The sequence below is a fragment of the Triticum aestivum genome, chromosome 3B, assembly GCF_018294505.1.
Source record: "Triticum aestivum cultivar Chinese Spring chromosome 3B, IWGSC CS RefSeq v2.1, whole genome shotgun sequence".
In the NCBI taxonomy this organism is placed as follows: domain Eukaryota; kingdom Viridiplantae; phylum Streptophyta; class Magnoliopsida; order Poales; family Poaceae; genus Triticum; species Triticum aestivum.
The window spans coordinates 571,736,646-571,753,706 of NC_057801.1; the positions used below are offsets into that span (position 1 = coordinate 571,736,646).

Below are 17,061 nucleotides of genomic sequence, written 5' to 3' on the forward strand. Positions count from 1 at the left end.
ATTCCGGACATGATCCTTCCTTGTGTGGTCGCACATCCATCTCAACATGCGCATCTCCGCTACACCTAACTGTTGAACATGTCGCCTTTTAGTCGGCCAACACTAAGCGCCATATAATTTGCAGGTCGAATCACCATCCTATAGAACCTGCATTTTAGCTTTTGTAGCACTCTCTTGTCACAGAGAATGCCAGAAGCTTGGCGCTACTTCATCCATCCGTCTTTGATTCGATGGCTCACATCCTCATCGCTACCACCATCCTTCTGCAGCATTGACCCCAAATATCGAAAGGTATCCTTCTGAGGTACCACCTACCCATCAAGGCTAACCTCCTCCTCCTTGTGCCTAGTAGTACTGAAACTGCACCTCATGTACTCGGTTTTAGTTCTACTAAACAACTCCTCCGACTATCAGCGACTAGCACCACATCATCCGCAAAGAGCATACACCACGGGATATCTCCTTGTATATCCCTTATGACCTCATCCATCACCAAAGCAAAAATATAAGGGCTCAAAGCTGACCTTGGTGCAGTCCTATTTTAATCGGGAAGTCATCATGTCGCCAACATTTGTTCGAACACTTGTCACAACATTATCATACATATCCTTGATGATGATGAGCCACACAGAATCCTAACAGAGTAACCCTTAACTCTTACAATATTTGATGATGATGAGCTACACAGAATCCTAACAGAGTAACAGGTATCTCTTGCATTTTCCACAGAACTAATGATGTTGAGTACGAATTGGACGGAAAGCAATTATAATGTAAACATGTTTAATAGATACTTGGTGGGGGTATAGTGATAGTTTAAAGCTCCATAAACCATAAAAGTGGAGCAACCTTGAGGTTCCAGAAAGTTACCTAGCACGTGGTACAAGGATTCTTGTTGCATCTAACAGATCTTGCAGTTGCAAAGCACTTTTAAGCTTCGCCTGCATAATTATAACAACAGATTTTTTGTCAAGCAGCGAAGATACAAAGGATTTGAATAAAACCAGATAAAATTAACATAATTTTCTCACCTCCGCATGGGCCTTTCCGCCATTGTATTTCAGCATCAATTTTAAAAGCTTCTCTTGAGTTACTTTCAGCTTCACCTTCTGCTTTGGTGTGCGATCCCCACTTGCATAATTTGCAGTATCAGAAAGCAGCTTCATGGTCAATATTTTTGAGAATCTTAATAATTATCCTTACTGGCGTATAACAGCTATGACACAGCGCAACTCTTCTGACTGCGTAGGTATGCCCACAGTTCCCCGTTCTCGATTTCTTACAGCATCTGATGGTTGCGCTGGCTCACTGATTCTCCATGGAAGATGAGCAGGAATGGTATAAATATGTGGAGATTTCTCATCAAGAAACATTTTCCTCAGAATGCATGCAGCGTCATCATAGTACCTGGAATTATGAAAGTATTCACCATCTAAATAAGATATACAAAGGACTTCTGGGCTCTGGCCATACTAATGCATTAAAATTTTAGAATGGTCGTTGTCACCAGAAAGATGCTTACTTGTATGAGCTTTTCACAAAACTCCAGCCATTCACATCACATACATAAGATCTTGCCTCCCCCAGGTCACACCTTAGAAGATCAAAGCCACATACCTACACACAAAAAAGGGATATGTAACATGGGGATGCTACATAAGTGTGTGGTTGGAAAATTCAGATAGCTTCAGTCTCGGCTCTGCTCATTTGGAGATTGGCTCAAGCAATGAAGAGCATAGCTTATATTCTAGATCCTCATCCAGTTAAATTTCAACCATAGAAGACCATATGAGGAAGTGCATGGCTCAAGGAATCAATCATGTTCTGTGGATTTGGTTTGACCTTGTTCAACACCAAGGTCTACCATGCAAAAAGAGTAAATAACTAGTTAACTGGACCTTATCAGATTTTACCATTTAACAAATTTAAAGTCAACTGCTGAAACAAGTTCTTACATATAGACACGGGCTTTGGCCTGCGTCCTACTCCCAATGTGGCCATCTAAAGATTAGCTGAAAGTGATACCGAGATACACTTTAGACTGGTGAAAGAACGATAATTAAGCTATGCCTATTTCAAATTTCTGACTGAGTTGCAGTCATCCAAAACTCCCCTACTCTGACTTCCACAGCAATCAATTGACATTTGGTAACAAACAAATCCAACTGGTACGTTTGAGAAGAGAAAACAAGAACGATTTCAGTGTTAGTACCCACTTTTTCTGGCTGTACCCACAAATCTAACAGCTCATAATGAATAAGAGAGATATATACATAGGTTCTGAATGTAGACTTCATCATAGTAGTCATTAAAAGAGAAAAGTAATTTGAATGTACCGCTTGTCTGAAGGCTTGGCAAACATTCCGTGCAATTTGTTTCTCAGTAGGGGTCAGTAAAACAGGATAGCGGACCTTCAAGCAAGATACCAAATACATTATAAGACAAAACAAGAAACGAAGGAACACACCAAGGAAGCAATTTATGACTTTCTCTTTTTCTTTAATTGTTCCATCAACATGCCAAAAACACTAGTCTAATAGATAGAATGTGGTGAATCCTAATGAGGCAAGGGAGGGCACCTCTTTTCCATCAGAATTTCTCATGACAACCCCATCTACAACTGGGGATTTACGAGCTTCAGCATGTGCATATCCTGGTCCAATTGTATAAACCTACAACAAAAAGCACACATTCCCTTTTCAGTTAATAGAAGTAAGAGTGTATCTAACAATATAACCATCTATTGCTGCTTTCCTTAGAAGAAGAAAATATAGCCATTACTACCATATAACTACTCTAGTACAGTGTTGCCACGCAAAATTCTAACAGAATCACTAAATTACCTATACAAGTAGGAATTTCGACTACAGGAGTATTTGTGCTGTCACTTCATTTAATAGAGATATATTTATAATGGACCATATGGGCTAAATCCACAGACTCTGGTGATACGGCGGGCGCTATCGTATTGTGGATGACATAGCACAAGAATATTATTCTGTCCCATAATATAAGGCGCTTTTGCGAGCTATCTTAACTTGCAAAAACGTCTTATATTATGAGACGGAGGGAGTACAATCTTGGTAATCAGATACTCCCTCCGTCCCAAAATAAGTGACACAACTTTGTACTAATAAGTGACACAACTTTGTACTAAAGTTAGTACAAAGTTGAGTCACTTATTTTGGGACGGAGGGAGTAGTATTTAAAAGCTCTGCAGTCAGTTTGGTGACAAGCCAACTGCAGATTAAATCTACAGCAACCGAGAACTCAAGGGATGAATTCTCACTGCTTAGTAACTCAATCAAGAAGCTAATGCAGGACCAGATCTGTTTGATCCTGTTGTGGATGACCGTCTTGTTGCTTAATTTATTTACATGAAATCTGGGTTCGTGTTTTTATAGCTTATAATAGGGCAAAAACCCTGCATCCATCAAGAAACCATGATGTTGAAGATGAACTTCCTTCAGATGCCAAAGTTCAGGGAGAATTTGAACCCCTTTTGGTAATTCTCCAGAGATTCTAGGCTCCTTATCATTGGTAGGTTTTATGATGCTCAAGTAAATTACAGAGTTTATGATATATGTTGCTTGCACGCGCCGATGGTCACAAGTGTTGATGAATGTACCTTTCTATTCAAGTGTCTAAATTATAACCGTCAGCAAGTTGTACAAGGCTATTTTTTCACATATTACATAGGAGGAAAAATAAAGAAAAAGAGAAAGTAATAAATGCAAGGTGTATCACCTTGACATCTGTTCCTCCTGTAGGCATGAACTCCTCATAAATGTAAGATCCATCTCGCCTCACTTTCCTAACTTCTGGATAAAATTCACTAGATCTATTGCCAACCTGCATAAATTTGGAGGAATTTTACGTCTGATCAGTGCATTTGTGTGTGTGGGGGGGGGGGGGGGGGGGGCAACAAAATATGGACTTTGAAGAACATACATGATACCACTATTTGATGAAGAAAAAAAATTAATTCAGACATATGTGTAACACTGTAACCTATGGAATCACAAAAAAACGAGATATTATTCACCCATGTGAAGCCAAGATATTAGCATTTATGCATTTTATAGGAAATAAGCTACTACTCTGTCCCATAATGTAAGACGTTTTTGCAGTTCAATTTAAACTGCAAAAACGTCCTATATTATGGGACGGAGGGAGTAGTTCATTGTAGTGCTCCTGAACTATGCAAAGTGTCAGCAAGGAAGATTGACAGTGTCAGTTTAGAAGCAAAAAAGATAAGTAAAGTGTTAGAACAGAAAGCAGATCATTTTCTGGTTAATTATAAGCTTATAACTAATACTGTGTCAGAGTTGGTTCGTTTGTATTTTCTCTAGCTGTAGCCTATTTCAGGCCTGTACAACAAGGCGCAGTAGTTATTGCATTTTCTAGGAGAAGTAAAAAAAATGCTAATATTGTATTAGCTGCTATGGTGTCAACTTGGATTTTCTTGAACATAAAGAATTTGATCGCAAATTTCAACCATGAAATGTGTGAAATTAACGGTATCAAAACTTTACCTTACGGAACAGTTCTTTCATTCCTCCACCAGCATAGCTAGGATAATATATCATTATATTATGGTCATCTCCTTCATAAATAAAGGTAATCAGGAGCAGAACAGGTTTATTCTAGTACTTCTTCACCTTAAATAGGTGATTAGTAGTCAAGAAAAGAACAGTTTGACAATGAAATTGCAGTATTGTACATGCAGTGGAATATGCATGGACGCACCAATACTGATTAACTCACACAAAAAGGCTCCATGCGTCCAGAATTAATTACAGAACAGCTAGGCAGTTAGCAAGGGTAGGCTTTTCAGAAAATGGAAAAGCACAGTGAACATAAGCACGCAACTTAGAAGTGCCATGCCTATAACAGGTTATAAAATAACAAGAAAAAGTGGACATTTTATCCATCAAACTAATATGTAATATACATACCATGCCAGCAACAATATCTGTACTGTGGAATCAAGATATCACACACTTTGTATACTGTTCTCATGCAAAAGATAAAGCACAGGTTTTCGATGTTCCACATTATTCGAAGTGCCAAGTTTGAATACGTATATCTGTCGGCGTTCTGGATATGGGGTAATCCAGCCCTGCCTGCCTGCGGCCCACCGCGTGGCTCCATCGACGGCCTGGTACGGCCCAGCTTCAGCATCAACAGCTCAAGACCCTCGCGAGGGGCCAAGCCTCGCGAGGCGGACGACGCCAAGACCACCGAGGGGATCGGCCTCCTCAGGCTGGCTCCCGAGGGGCGGAGACTTCCATGCAAGGTTTACCTCACGAGGCTCAGCTGACGTGAGCCATGACGACCAAGGCCAGGCGGGCGCCAGCGGGCGCAGAGAGCAGGTTTCCTCTTCGGTGCAAGGGAGGCAAGCCACAGGCGCGGAGTCCCGAGGAACCAGCCAAAGGTTTCCATTCCGGTGCAACAAGACCAAGACCGCCAGGACGGCAGGACGGAGGTCATCACCGAGCCCACCGCAGCGTCACGACCAGAGGCTTTTCACAGGCGAAGACTACTTTTGTCATGATAAGCTGTACTACTTGTCCCCTTTCAAATCCGACCGTTGTGGGATCCCTTCCCACCAACATTTGGGAAGAGGACCAAGGCCACTATAAATAGGACTTAGCCACCACCATAGAGGGGCATCTGATCTAGTTCACATCCCCTCAGCTCCCTCGAGCTCAAGAACGCCTCACCTCCTGAGGCCAGTTCATCCACTGTACTAGTTCATCCTCAGCCCTCCGAGGCAATCTACCAAAAACGCTGGAGTAGGGTATTACACCACAAGGTGGCCCGAACCAGGATAAACTGCCGTGTCTCCTTGTCTCTTCGAACTCGTCGCGCTAGGCTTAGGAGGATCGCGAGTAGGCAGGCGGGGTAGGTTGAGATCTCTGCACGCACCCCAGAGTTCGAACCTCTCAAGGGTTTGCGGAACCCGTAATCCGACATTTGGCGCACCAGGTAGGGGTGCATCGGATCTTCTCTTCCGCCGATCGATCCACCGCCACTCCGACACCTCCATGGCCGACGCACGCCGAGCTTGCGCCGAGCGCCGGGCCGCAGTCGCCGCTCGCGTTGCTCAGACGGCTCCGGTGGGCGATGGTTGTGCTCGTCGTGCTCCGTCTCCGGTGGCCAACGCCGCCACGGGCCCTGCCGGTCACGAGCAGCAAGCTTCTTCGCACCCGTCGGTGCGCCGTGATGGGCGCACCGCTACTCCGTCACTGACTCCAGCAGCTTCGTCTTCCCATGCGTGTCACGGTCCGGCGGACGCGTAGGCCGCTTTGCTCATGGCGCAGGAGCTCCTTCGCTGCCGCCCGGTCGGCAACTTCTATGAGGAGTGGCTCGAGCGGATCGCTGAGCTCGTCAGCGTGGCCGGGGGCTCTGTCGCCCCGGCCCGCTCACTGCCTCAGCAGCCACCTGCAGCGGGCGACGTGGCTCATGGGGCTCCTCCACCACCTCCGGCCCAGGGCGTCATCATCAAGCCAAGGCGTGTGGCGCCACGGCGCGACCCGCCGCGCCCTGCACCAGCTCGGGAGGATGTGAGCTGACAGGTGGTGCAGCGACCTCAAGGAGAAGCGCGCGTACTTCCAGCACCCCCGCACCAGGCCCGCGTACCGCCGCAGGAGGTGGCGGTGCGCGTGCACCAGGACCAGTTTCCACCCCCTCGACGACCTCCAGTGGCCACGGCAGGATGCCGCGCGTTCACCCCGGAGCTCCGCAACGTCGTCTGGTCGAGCAAGTTCAAGCCTGACCTGCCTCCACGTTACGACGGCACCGCCGACCCTGCTGAGTTCCTGCAGCTCTACGAGCTGAGCATCGAGGCGGCCAGCGGCGACGAGAAGATCATGGCAAACTGGTTCCCGATGGCCCTGAAGGATGGCGCGCGTTCTTGGCTCCTGAACCTACCCGAGGGGTCGGTCTCTTCCTAGGAGGAGATGCGCAGCCGCTTCATCGCCAACTTCCAGGGCACTCGCGACCGTCCGCCGGCCGCGGGTGACCTACGTCGCATCAAGCAGCAACCTGGAGAGACCCTGCAGAAGTACATCCAGTGCTTCAACAACGTTCGCCTCAAGATTCCCAAAGGTGTCGGACGAAGCCATCATCTAAGCGTTCACTGATGGCGTCCGTGGTGTCAAGATGAAGGAGGAGCTCGCCATCCATGAGGATCTCTGCATAGCCCTGGAGATGTTCAACATGACGAACAAGTGCGCAAGGGCTGAGGAGGGGCGCCTCTCCCTCCTCGAGCTCCCCGATGCTGACCCAGAAGACAAGAAGGCCAAGGCCAAGGACGTGAAGCGCAAGGGGCCAGCCGTGCTTGCGGCCGAGCCAGAGACGAAGCGCAGCTGAGACCACCCCGAGTCATCCAAGAGCAACCGACCATTCTGCGTCTTCCACAACGTGCACAACCACAACACCAACGACTGTCAGGAGCTCAGGGCCCTCCGCGACGTGCGCCTCAGTCGACGCCCCGAGCGCAACGATCAGGCTACGGTCGTGGAGGTGGCCGAGGTGGAGGACGCTGGGACGGACGCGACCACCGTCAGGAGTGGCATGACCAGCCTCCTGAGGACCGTTGGCAGGGCCAACCTCGCGAGGACGCCTGGAGGGAGAAGCCTCGTGAGGAGCGCCCTCAGGGCAACGCAACTCTGCCTCCACCGCCAAGAAGGAACGAAGATCACCACCAGGACGAGGGGGCTGGGGCTTCCAGGAGCCTCGAGCCATCGCCTGCATCTTGGGCGGCTCGCAGGCCCCAGCGTCCCACCGCGTCTTCAAGCAGTTCACGCGCGGTGAACGCGGCGCTCCCAAGCCCGAAGTAACTCGCCCTCTCAGGTGGTTCAAGTGCGTCATCACCTTCAGCTCTTCAGACCAGCTCAAGTGCGCGGCCGCTGCTGGCACGCTCCCCATGCTCTGCTCTCCCGTCATCAGCAACGCGGTCGTCACCAAGACTCTCATTGATGGCGGAGCAGGGCTCAATGTCCTATCTGTTCAGACGTTCGACAAACTCCAAGTGCCGTACTACCAGCTTCACCCAACCAAGCCCTTTTCAGGGGTGACCGATGGTTCCACACACCAGATCGGACAGGTCCGCCTCCCTGTCACCTTCGGCGAGCGCAACAACTACCGCACCGAGCTCATCGACTTCGACATCGCCGACATCTGTCTGCCCTACAACGCTATCCTAGGGTACCCAGCACTGGCCAAGTTCATGGCAGCTACGCACCACGGCTACAACATCCTCAAGATGCCAGGAAGCGGCGATGTCATCACGGTCGCATGTCAAGAGAAGGATGCGGTGTGCTCCCTCGAGCGTGTCTTCCAGGCTGTAGCGGTCGAGAACCTTGAAGGCGAGGGCGGTGCCCTCCCTCCTGAGGTCGCCCCCAAGACGAAGAAACTGCAGCTGGGACAGGGGTCTCGTGAAGGAGCATCGTCCGAGGACACCGCGCTGAGCCTCGCATCCCCGGCGGCACCTTCACCCATCGCATAGGCAGGCACACCCGGCGCCCCCCTCAGGCTGGCTCGGGGACTCTCCTCGGGAGGGCCTCAGACCTAGCTAGGGTCACGAGGGAGGCGCTCGGGCACCATGTGGAAGCGCTCTTCAGAGCACGCTTCCCAGGAGAAGGCATCAGGTGGGAGGCGCCAGGCGTTCAGGAGTTCATCAGCAAGGCAATCGAGGAGATTCAAGAGGCAAGGGTTTGGCAAGGCGATCGCCGCCTGCCGCGAGGCGCGGCTCACTGCCCCGGCGAGGGCAAGGAGTTCCGCGTCTGCATCGACATCCCCGGGCTCAACAGGGCCGCATCTCGGCAGCTCATCTGGCCGTCTCGTGTTGGCCGATGCAAGGGTCCACCCCACAGCTACGTCTGCATGCCCTTCGGCCTGCCTGGCGCGGTTGTGGTGTTCCAGCGCTGCATGAGGGACGCCCTGGAGGATCGCGAGGCCAGGCATCAGGCGATCTTGGCGGAGATGGAGGAGCACCTCCAGGAGCCTCCCGGGCCCTCTGGGCCTTCCGAGGCTCGGCACCAGAGCGGCTCGTGAGGAACGACTCCGGCAGCACGCGTTTTTGGCTACCTCAACACCTCTTCGGCGACGGTACCAGGTGATATCTTTCTAGTTCGTTCAGTCTGGGGGCGCCCCTCGGGCAGCATCATCCCCAGGCCGCATGGGCCCGTCCCTGCGGCATGTATCCCTTTTCGCATCTATCAAAGCTAGTTTACCCTCCTTCGCAAGCTACCTTTAAGTTAACAATTGCCTGACCGGCGCTTCGTCGCTAAGAACGTCTCGCGCCCTTGCGGGCCCTCCCGCGACCGCCTCATGATTAAGGACTGGTACGGCGTCTGTGCTCGGGTCCGTCCCTGCAGCGTCGCTAAATCCAAGAGGCTGAGCTCTGGCTCACGGGCCGATCCCTATGTACGTCACCTCCCATGGCCCTTGGTGCCTTGTTCTCGCATGAGCTAATTGCCGGTAGGTGAGTAAGGGCGCGCGACCTGGCGCCCCCGTGGCCACGGGAACCGCGCGTCGGTTGTTTTTCTTCAGGATCTTTGCATGAGAAGACTGGGCACGGCGTCTGTGCTCAGGTCCGTCCCTGCAGCGTCGATAAACCCAACGGCTGAGCTCTATCTGGCGGGCCGGCCCCGTTCACGTCACCTCCTGGGGTCGTTGGTGTCTGGCCTTCTCATGCAATAACCTCAGGAGACTCATTCGGCGCAGGCTGCCTAACCATCTCACAGGATTAACACAAGCTTCCCCAATCAAGACCAGGCACAACCCGCCTTGGGGTAGGGCCTCGTGAGTCCCGCGCTGGCTCACGGGTGCCCATATACACCTCCTCCAGCCCTGCCGTACAAGCCATGTGTCAGGGCGGGGCTGTACACACCCCGGGGGCTCTCCTCGGAGGGAGCCCCCTCCCACGCACCAGTGGAATCACCATGCTCCGCGCTGGCCGTCGACACTGCCGAGGAGCGGCTACGCCCGTGCAAGAGCGGAAGCGCTATGCTCCACGCTGGTGATAAACAACTGGGGGTGGCATCGCGGCCGCATTAACCTCAAGGAGCCTCCGGGCTCGGTGACCAACCTCACCGCGCTGCTCTCCCTCGGGAGGGTAGCGCGAGGGGGCTGGGCACGGGGGCTACGCTTAGGTCACGCCTGGCGTACCCCACCTCGCCAGGCCTGGTCTTCGCGCACCCCTCCCAAGCGAGAGCTCGGCAAGGAAAAGGTATGATGGTCGGTTCGTACGTCAAGGGGGACTCCTGAGCATCGCGTCTCAGGAGCCTAACTGGCCACGTAGCCCCTCACCCCTTGGGCTCGTCCTGGCGATCCGGACGACCCAATGGCGGCTGAGGCATGCGCGGGGCCGGGCCCTACCGACGCAGAACGCCAAGGCCTGACTTTCACCCTTCCTTTTCCAGCCGTTCGTACCTCAAGGGGGACTCCTGAGCATCGCGTCTCAGGAGCCTAACTGGTCACATAGTCCCTCACCCCTTGGGCTCGTCCTGGCGATCCGGACGACCCAACGGCGGCTGGGGTATGCGCGGGGCCGGGCCCTGCCGACGCAGAACATCAAGGCTTACCTCCGCACCTTTTCCTAAGTTGTTCGCACGTCAAGGAGGACTCCTGAGCATCGCGTCTCAGGAGCGTAACTGGTCACGTAGCCCCTTACCCCTTGGGCTTGTCCTAGCGATCTGGAAGACCCAACGGCGGCTGAGGTATGCGCAGGGCCGGGCTCTGCCAACGCAGAACAACAAAGCAAACGGAGAAGTCAAGGGACCATAATCTAATTATTACAAAACATATTGTTCCAAGCAAACAGTTTTAAACGCCTCCCCGAGGCATGCTACATGATACAGGACGAACAGGGAAGAGCTGCGTCGCCACGCCACCTCTTCAGACCTGGGTGCCGCCGTCACCCACTAGCGGAGCCTCGTCGCCAGGCGCGTCGCCCGTCCCCTCGGCCTCGTTCGGAGGACCGAAAACCAGGAACTTACTCAGCATGGCGTCCACGGAGCTCTTCACGGCGGCAGCAGCAGCGTCCCGGGAGTCTTGAGTCCACCGGAGCAAGGAATGAGGAGAAGTCGAAGCCGGCGTCCTGGAGATAGAGATGGCTGAAGACACACGTAAGGGCTGAGGAAGAAAGCGAGCGCGCCACCAGAGAGCCAAACCCGTCGACAGCATCCTCGAGCACACTGCCAAGACTTCAGGGAGCAAAGCAGCAGGGCTCTCCCTCGGGGTCGTCACCGTCGCCTTCTTCGAGGAATCGTCCCCAAAGAGCGACCGCTGAGCCTTGTGGAACCTCGCCTCAAGAGACACAAGAGTGTTGCGCTCCATGACGGCCGCCTTCCTGGCCTCGGTAAGGGATGCCTGGTCCGCCTCCGCCTCATCCTTCAGCTTCGTCAGGCGGTCGCGCTCTGCAGCCTGCTCCAAGGCCGCCTTCTTCAGCTCGGCGTCTCGATCGGCAACAGCAGCCTCTTGGGCCTTCAGCTTCTCCTCACGCTCCTGGAGCTGGCTGGCATGGGCGGTCTGCTGATCCTGAAGAGCCTTCAGTTCAGCCTCCACCATGTGGCACCGATCCTCGGCTCCCGTGGCCTCTTTTCGCGCCAGGTCGCGCTCGATGGCTACCACCCAAAGCACCTTCTGGGCTTCCTCCGCAGAGCACCAGGCCGCGCGGACAGAAGCGTAGGCCTGGAGCCAACCAGAAATCAGCCCCAGGCGTCCCAACGCCGAGCGCCGGTCCAGGCCCCGAAGTTCACCCTGGAGGAGGTCCAGCACCGCCCTTGCCTCCTCCAGGGGCCCGGAGGTGGCGGGAGCGTCACGGCCCGGCTACACGATGGGCAGAAGAGAAGACGTCCTCGGCGCCAGGACGGGAGGAGCCGCTGCAGCAGAAAGGTCTTGGGCCTCCGGAGGCTGAGCGGTCTCGGCAGCCGCAGCAAGGATGGGCGCTGGAGGGGTCAGCCCCGCCGAAGGCGCCGGCACCTCCTGAGGACGGGCTTCCACGCCTTGGGGAGATGGCATCACCACCGGAGCTGCAGGGGCCGCGGCACTCTCCTTCGCCAGGGCCGCGGCAGCCACTCCGACGCGCTCGACCACGGCAGCTTCCGCGCCCTCCTTCTGCTTCTTCGATGACTATTGCCTAATAACAGATGAAGACGCTAAGCATCGCATCAAGAATCAACAAACAAGACCAGGGAGAAGACTTACTGGTCGGCGAAGACATAGCTCCTCTTCAGGCCCAGCAACGGGAGCCGAGGCGGGGCAGCTGGAGCTGAACTCTTGGGAGCAGGAGAACTCGCGATTGGCGCCACTCGGGACGTCGCCGGCGAAGGCGGAACGCTGCCCGAAGGAATCAGCGCGGTCCTGCCCTTCTTCACAGTCGTCCGCTTGGGCTGCTTTGAGGAGGCCACCCCGGATCTCGTGGTGAACCCAGTGGGGCGAGCCACCTCCACCACCGGGGGCGCGTCTTCATCATCATCGTCAGGGAAGTCGCGGAGGAGCTCCCTCTGCCGCGGGGTAGAGGATTCCTCCACAACCTCGTCCTCGGTGGCCTCGGAGGATTGATCGCCGGAGGACAGGTCTACCAAGGATGTAGGCGGCGGGGGAGGCCCCGCCCGCACGAGCCCAAACTCGTCGAAGACCGGCATGGCAGCAGCAACCTCCTCCTCGTCGACTCGGCAATACAACGGGAGCCAGTCCTCCGGAGGATTGCTCGGGTCCTTCCCAGTCAAGTAAAGCAACACCTTGCTCAGCTCCTCCTCGGGAAGGGCGTCCTGGCATAGGCGAATCTTGTCGTCGGCGCCTCCAAGCTTCCACAGGGGGCGGGAGTGATCTTGAAGCGGCGCTATGCGCTGCGTCAAGAACTCCTTGATGAACATGGCCCCCATCAGCTTCTCGCTCTTCAGGTCCTCCTCCATCTTCTTCACCAACGGCTTCAGGGAAGGGTTAGTGATCTTTTCAGAGTACCACCCCTTCCCGGAGGAGGGGAGCTCAGTCGGCAGCTCCAGCAAGTCCTGGGAGCACTTGGCATCCATCAAAACCCACCTCTTCAGGGCATCCTCCACCTTCCCGGCGCGGGAGATCGCGTTGCCGCCCCGTGCCGCGACGAAGCCGATGCACCCAACGGGATGGTCGCCAGTCATGCGGAGGAAGAAGTGACGGAGCATGGCGACGGAGGGCATCACCCCCACGAACGCCTCGTAGTAGAAGGCGAAAATGGATAGGAGGAGGATGGAGTTGGGATGAATGTGGAGCGCGTGGAGGCCACAATGGTGAAGAACGGCGTAGAAGAAGCGGGAGAACGGGGGCACCAACCCCGAGTAGACGTTGTGCAGGAAGAAAGGGAAGAAACTGTTGTTCGCGGGCTCCGGCGCAGCGGTGGGGACCCAGAGCGCCGTCCCCTTCCATTCGTTGTCCTCGCTCGCCGTAAGGAGGAGCGCGGTCTGGAGCTTCTCCCCGGCCACGGAGGGCGGAAGCAGCGCCGGCTCGTACCAGGTGGAGCCGGCAGCCGAGGCCGAGGCCGTGGTCTTCTCAGCGGCCATTGAGCGAAGGATTGGAGGGGAAAATCGGCAGATCTGGTGAGTTCTTCCACTGCTGGGAGAAGGGGATCTGGAGCAAGACGAAGAAGAGGCAATGAAAGCCTGGCGGCAGATGGCACCCCTTTTGTCAGAGGAAATAGTTGCCGAGGCAGCGTGGGGAAGTGGAGTCGCCCACGTCCCATCAATCGCCACGTGTCATCAAGGCCGCAGGCGGTTAGGGCCCGCGGCGCTCTGCACTTGCCCTTTGGCTTCGCCTGGAAGCCAAGTCCGAGCGCGCCTTGGGCCTGGGGGCTACTGTCGGCGTTCTGGATATGGGGGTATCCAGCCCTGCCTGCCTGCGGCCCACCGCGTGGCTCCATCGACGGCCTGGTACGGCCCAGCTTCAGCATCAACAGCTCAAGACCCTCGCGAGGCGGACGACGCCAAGACCCTCGAGGGGATCGGCCTCCTCAGGCTGGCTCCCGAGGGGCGGAGAGTTCCATGCAAGGTTTACCTCACGAGACTCAGCTGACGTAAGTCATGGCGACCAAGGCCAAGCGAGCGCCAGCGGGCGCAGAGCGCAGGTTTCCTCTTCGGTGCAAGGTAGGCAAGCCACAGGCACGGAGTCCCGAGGAATCAGCCAAAGGTTTCCATTCCGGTGCAACAAGACCAAGAACGCCAGGACGGAGGTCATCGCCGAGCCCACCGCAGCGTCACGACCAAAGGCGTTTCGCAGGCGAAGACTACTTTTGTCATGATAAGCTGTACTACTTGTCCCCTTTCAAATCCGACCGTTGTGGGATCCCTTCCCGCCAACATTTGGGAAGAGGACCAAGGCCACTATAAATAGGACTTAGCCACCACCATGGAGGGGCATCTGATCTAGTTCACATCCCCTCAGCTCCCTCGAGCTCAAAACGCCTCACCTCCTGAGACCAGTTCATCCACTGTACTAGTTCATCCTCAGCCCTCCGAGGCAATCCACCAAAACCGCTGGAGTAGGGTATTACACCGCAAGGTGGCCCGAACCAGGATAAACTGTCGTGTCTCCTTGTCTCTTCGAGCTCGTCGCGCTAGGCTTAGGAGGATCGCGAGTAGGCAGGCGGGGTAGGTTGAGATCTCCACACGCACCCAGTGTTCGAACCTCTCAAGGGTTTGCGGAACCCGTAATCCGACAATATCCTTCGACAGCCATGGTTCAAAACAAATTATGCTTCGACGGCAGATATGCTCAAAGGAGCAGGCATCCTTTCGATCATTGGTCGGTTAGTTATTGGCATCAGTGCAGAAGCAGCTCAACTATGATGTTGTTCATGGTTGTCTTACCCTTTTATACAAAGCCACAGGGGCTAGTAACACCCCATAGATCTAGTATCCTCTGTTCTCAAAATAGATGCATTTGTATTTCATTACGTGTCGCTTCTTTCTTTTTGCCTGGTTTCAACCTTTTGACAGTATCTTTTTTTAATAAGTCTTGCTAATACAAAACTATGCTAGACCCTCTATCTACCACTTAAAAAAAGGTAGTTAAGAGTTTGCTAAATAGAACTTCGATAGTCCTAGGAAGGTAGCTAAGATTGTCATATGTTTGGCCCTGGGTATATTTGCATGATTGTTTTTTTCAAGGATGACAGGGGCATTTCTCCCACCTGTATATTTGTATGGTTAGTTTCAATCCATGTAAGGTCTTTGAGCTATGAGTTGTCCTCTGCCATCTTGGCTGTTTTTTCGTTTTCTTAAGTTGTTAATTTACAAGCATTCTCCTTGAACTCAAGCCTTAGTCTTCTAATACCTAATGACAATATTCTAGTTCTTTTGGCAGGCAAGTATTGAGCTGAAAAAAAAACAGCTGCTATTCTTAGTGCAAATCAGTGAAGGGAAAACAACAAATCGTGGAAGGACAGGCTGAATATATTAATCAAGAGCTATTACCATCGATGGGTTTCTCCACGAAAGGCTTGCAAAAACGCTTTCCATGAATCTCAATAAAATCATCTTGCTCGATAAAGTAGCTTAACTCTTGATTAGGATGCTCTCTTCTGACAACAGCATAAGTAGGGACCGGAACACCGAACAATTTAAGGTGCTAAACAAGCAAAATACAAATATATCAACATTTAGATCAAGAGAATATATGTTTGAATGTAAGATGAAGAAGCATTTATGTAATACGCTACAATTAGAACGCACTGAGTTTTGAGCAAGATCATTTCTTCCCTAGGCATCATAGAATGGCGTTACTCTATGAAGAAGTAAAAGGATGAACTGTTACAGGACAAGCGTTTTATTGAAATACCCAAGATGGAATAACCAAGTAGACAACCGATGTATGTGTGTACGGATTAAGATCAGAAAAAATCCATAGTGTAACGAACAAATATAAATCATAGTGTGTACTTTGCATCATCTAGACAATTTTCTTCAAATACAAAATGACGGCCATTTTGGTGCGTCTTTGAGAAAAGATAGTCTACGGTTACCATATACTAACATAGTTACGTTAGGCAAAGTTCCAAATATTCCAGAACATAAAAGAAACATATAGTAGTTATGAAGTAAAAATGGGTTTTCTTTGCAAGCCAAAATAAATATCTCTGATTACATCAGTTGCTCAAATATGGTTATCTCGGTTGTGCAAATTTCCCCCAAGAAGTGCATTTGAAGTTTCGAACTACTGTATTTATATCCTATTTGTATGAACAGTGTCACACGGCGATACCCAATACTGTAGGCCTGAAATTAACAGTCATGAATAGACTGCAACAACAAAACAAATATGATGTCATAATTTCCAAGTAAGTTGGACTTTTTTGGTGCATGTTTAATTCAGACCAAAAAATCTTGTGAAAGGAAAGTCCTTCCTTTTAGTTTGGGATGACATTAAACTATCGTCATCGCGATGATAAAAAGTAAGAAAAAATCCAGCTTCAAAGCATCTACTATGGAGGGGGGGGACTCATTTGAACTCCGAAGGGAAGTTAATGATTATTTTTAGCAGAAAATAAAAGTTAACGATTGAAATAAATCTATAAGAAATACATGAAGCGCCAGCTTGTTATGATATCAATACCTCATATACTTTGCTGCGGTCATGAAGCAGGTATTGTGGGTCCAACTCATTGACCAAAAAAGGCCTGAATAGCAATATTTACGAAATTATATCACAGAACTCCTTCAAAGTTGAATAAGTACTCGAATTTGTATTCTTGAAAGGATAAAATATATAATCATATTGACATTTGTTTGTGTCTTTTCAAACAGAAAGAAAAAGGAAATACATTCAAACTAAGTTGAAGCATGCAGCTTTGCAACGCAAAAATGAACTCGGAGGATCAAATATCTATATGATCTGTGAAGTCTTTCATTTCTCCGGTTATGGGGCATAGAGAAGATCACATCTATGAATACGAATGGAACGATGATAGGGTTTAAGAAATATTGTTTTAAACAGAAATGATTTAGACAGGTGAATTAGTCATGGGTAAATTCAAGGACAACTGTATCAGAGTAACTTTTTAGAAGGGTGCAATTC

The 17,061-nt window shown here is 51.9% G+C and overlaps 1 protein-coding gene across 2 annotated transcripts in view; it reads right to left on the minus strand.

Annotated features, from left to right (window-relative positions):
- LOC123070985 (inositol hexakisphosphate and diphosphoinositol-pentakisphosphate kinase VIP1) overlaps positions 1–17,061 on the minus strand; it is a 30,962-nt gene that overhangs the window by 12,074 nt on the left and 1,827 nt on the right. Inside the window, exons 5-14 of one of the 2 annotated variants that reach the window (XM_044494421.1) lie at positions 16,600–16,663; positions 15,462–15,615; positions 4,536–4,606; positions 3,748–3,852; positions 2,580–2,672; positions 2,337–2,411; positions 1,523–1,617; positions 1,204–1,407; positions 1,032–1,131; positions 871–941 (exon numbers count right to left, since the gene is read on the minus strand). In XM_044494421.1, coding sequence (XP_044350356.1) covers positions 871–941; positions 1,032–1,131; positions 1,204–1,407; positions 1,523–1,617; positions 2,337–2,411; positions 2,580–2,672; positions 3,748–3,852; positions 4,536–4,606; positions 15,462–15,615; positions 16,600–16,663 — 1,032 coding nt within the window. Of the gene's footprint in view, positions 1–870; positions 942–1,031; positions 1,132–1,203; positions 1,408–1,522; positions 1,618–2,336; positions 2,412–2,579; positions 2,673–3,747; positions 3,853–3,951; positions 3,971–4,535; positions 4,607–15,461; positions 15,616–16,599; positions 16,664–17,061 lie in introns of those variants that run through there. The other variant, XM_044494422.1, reaches the window with a different exon arrangement.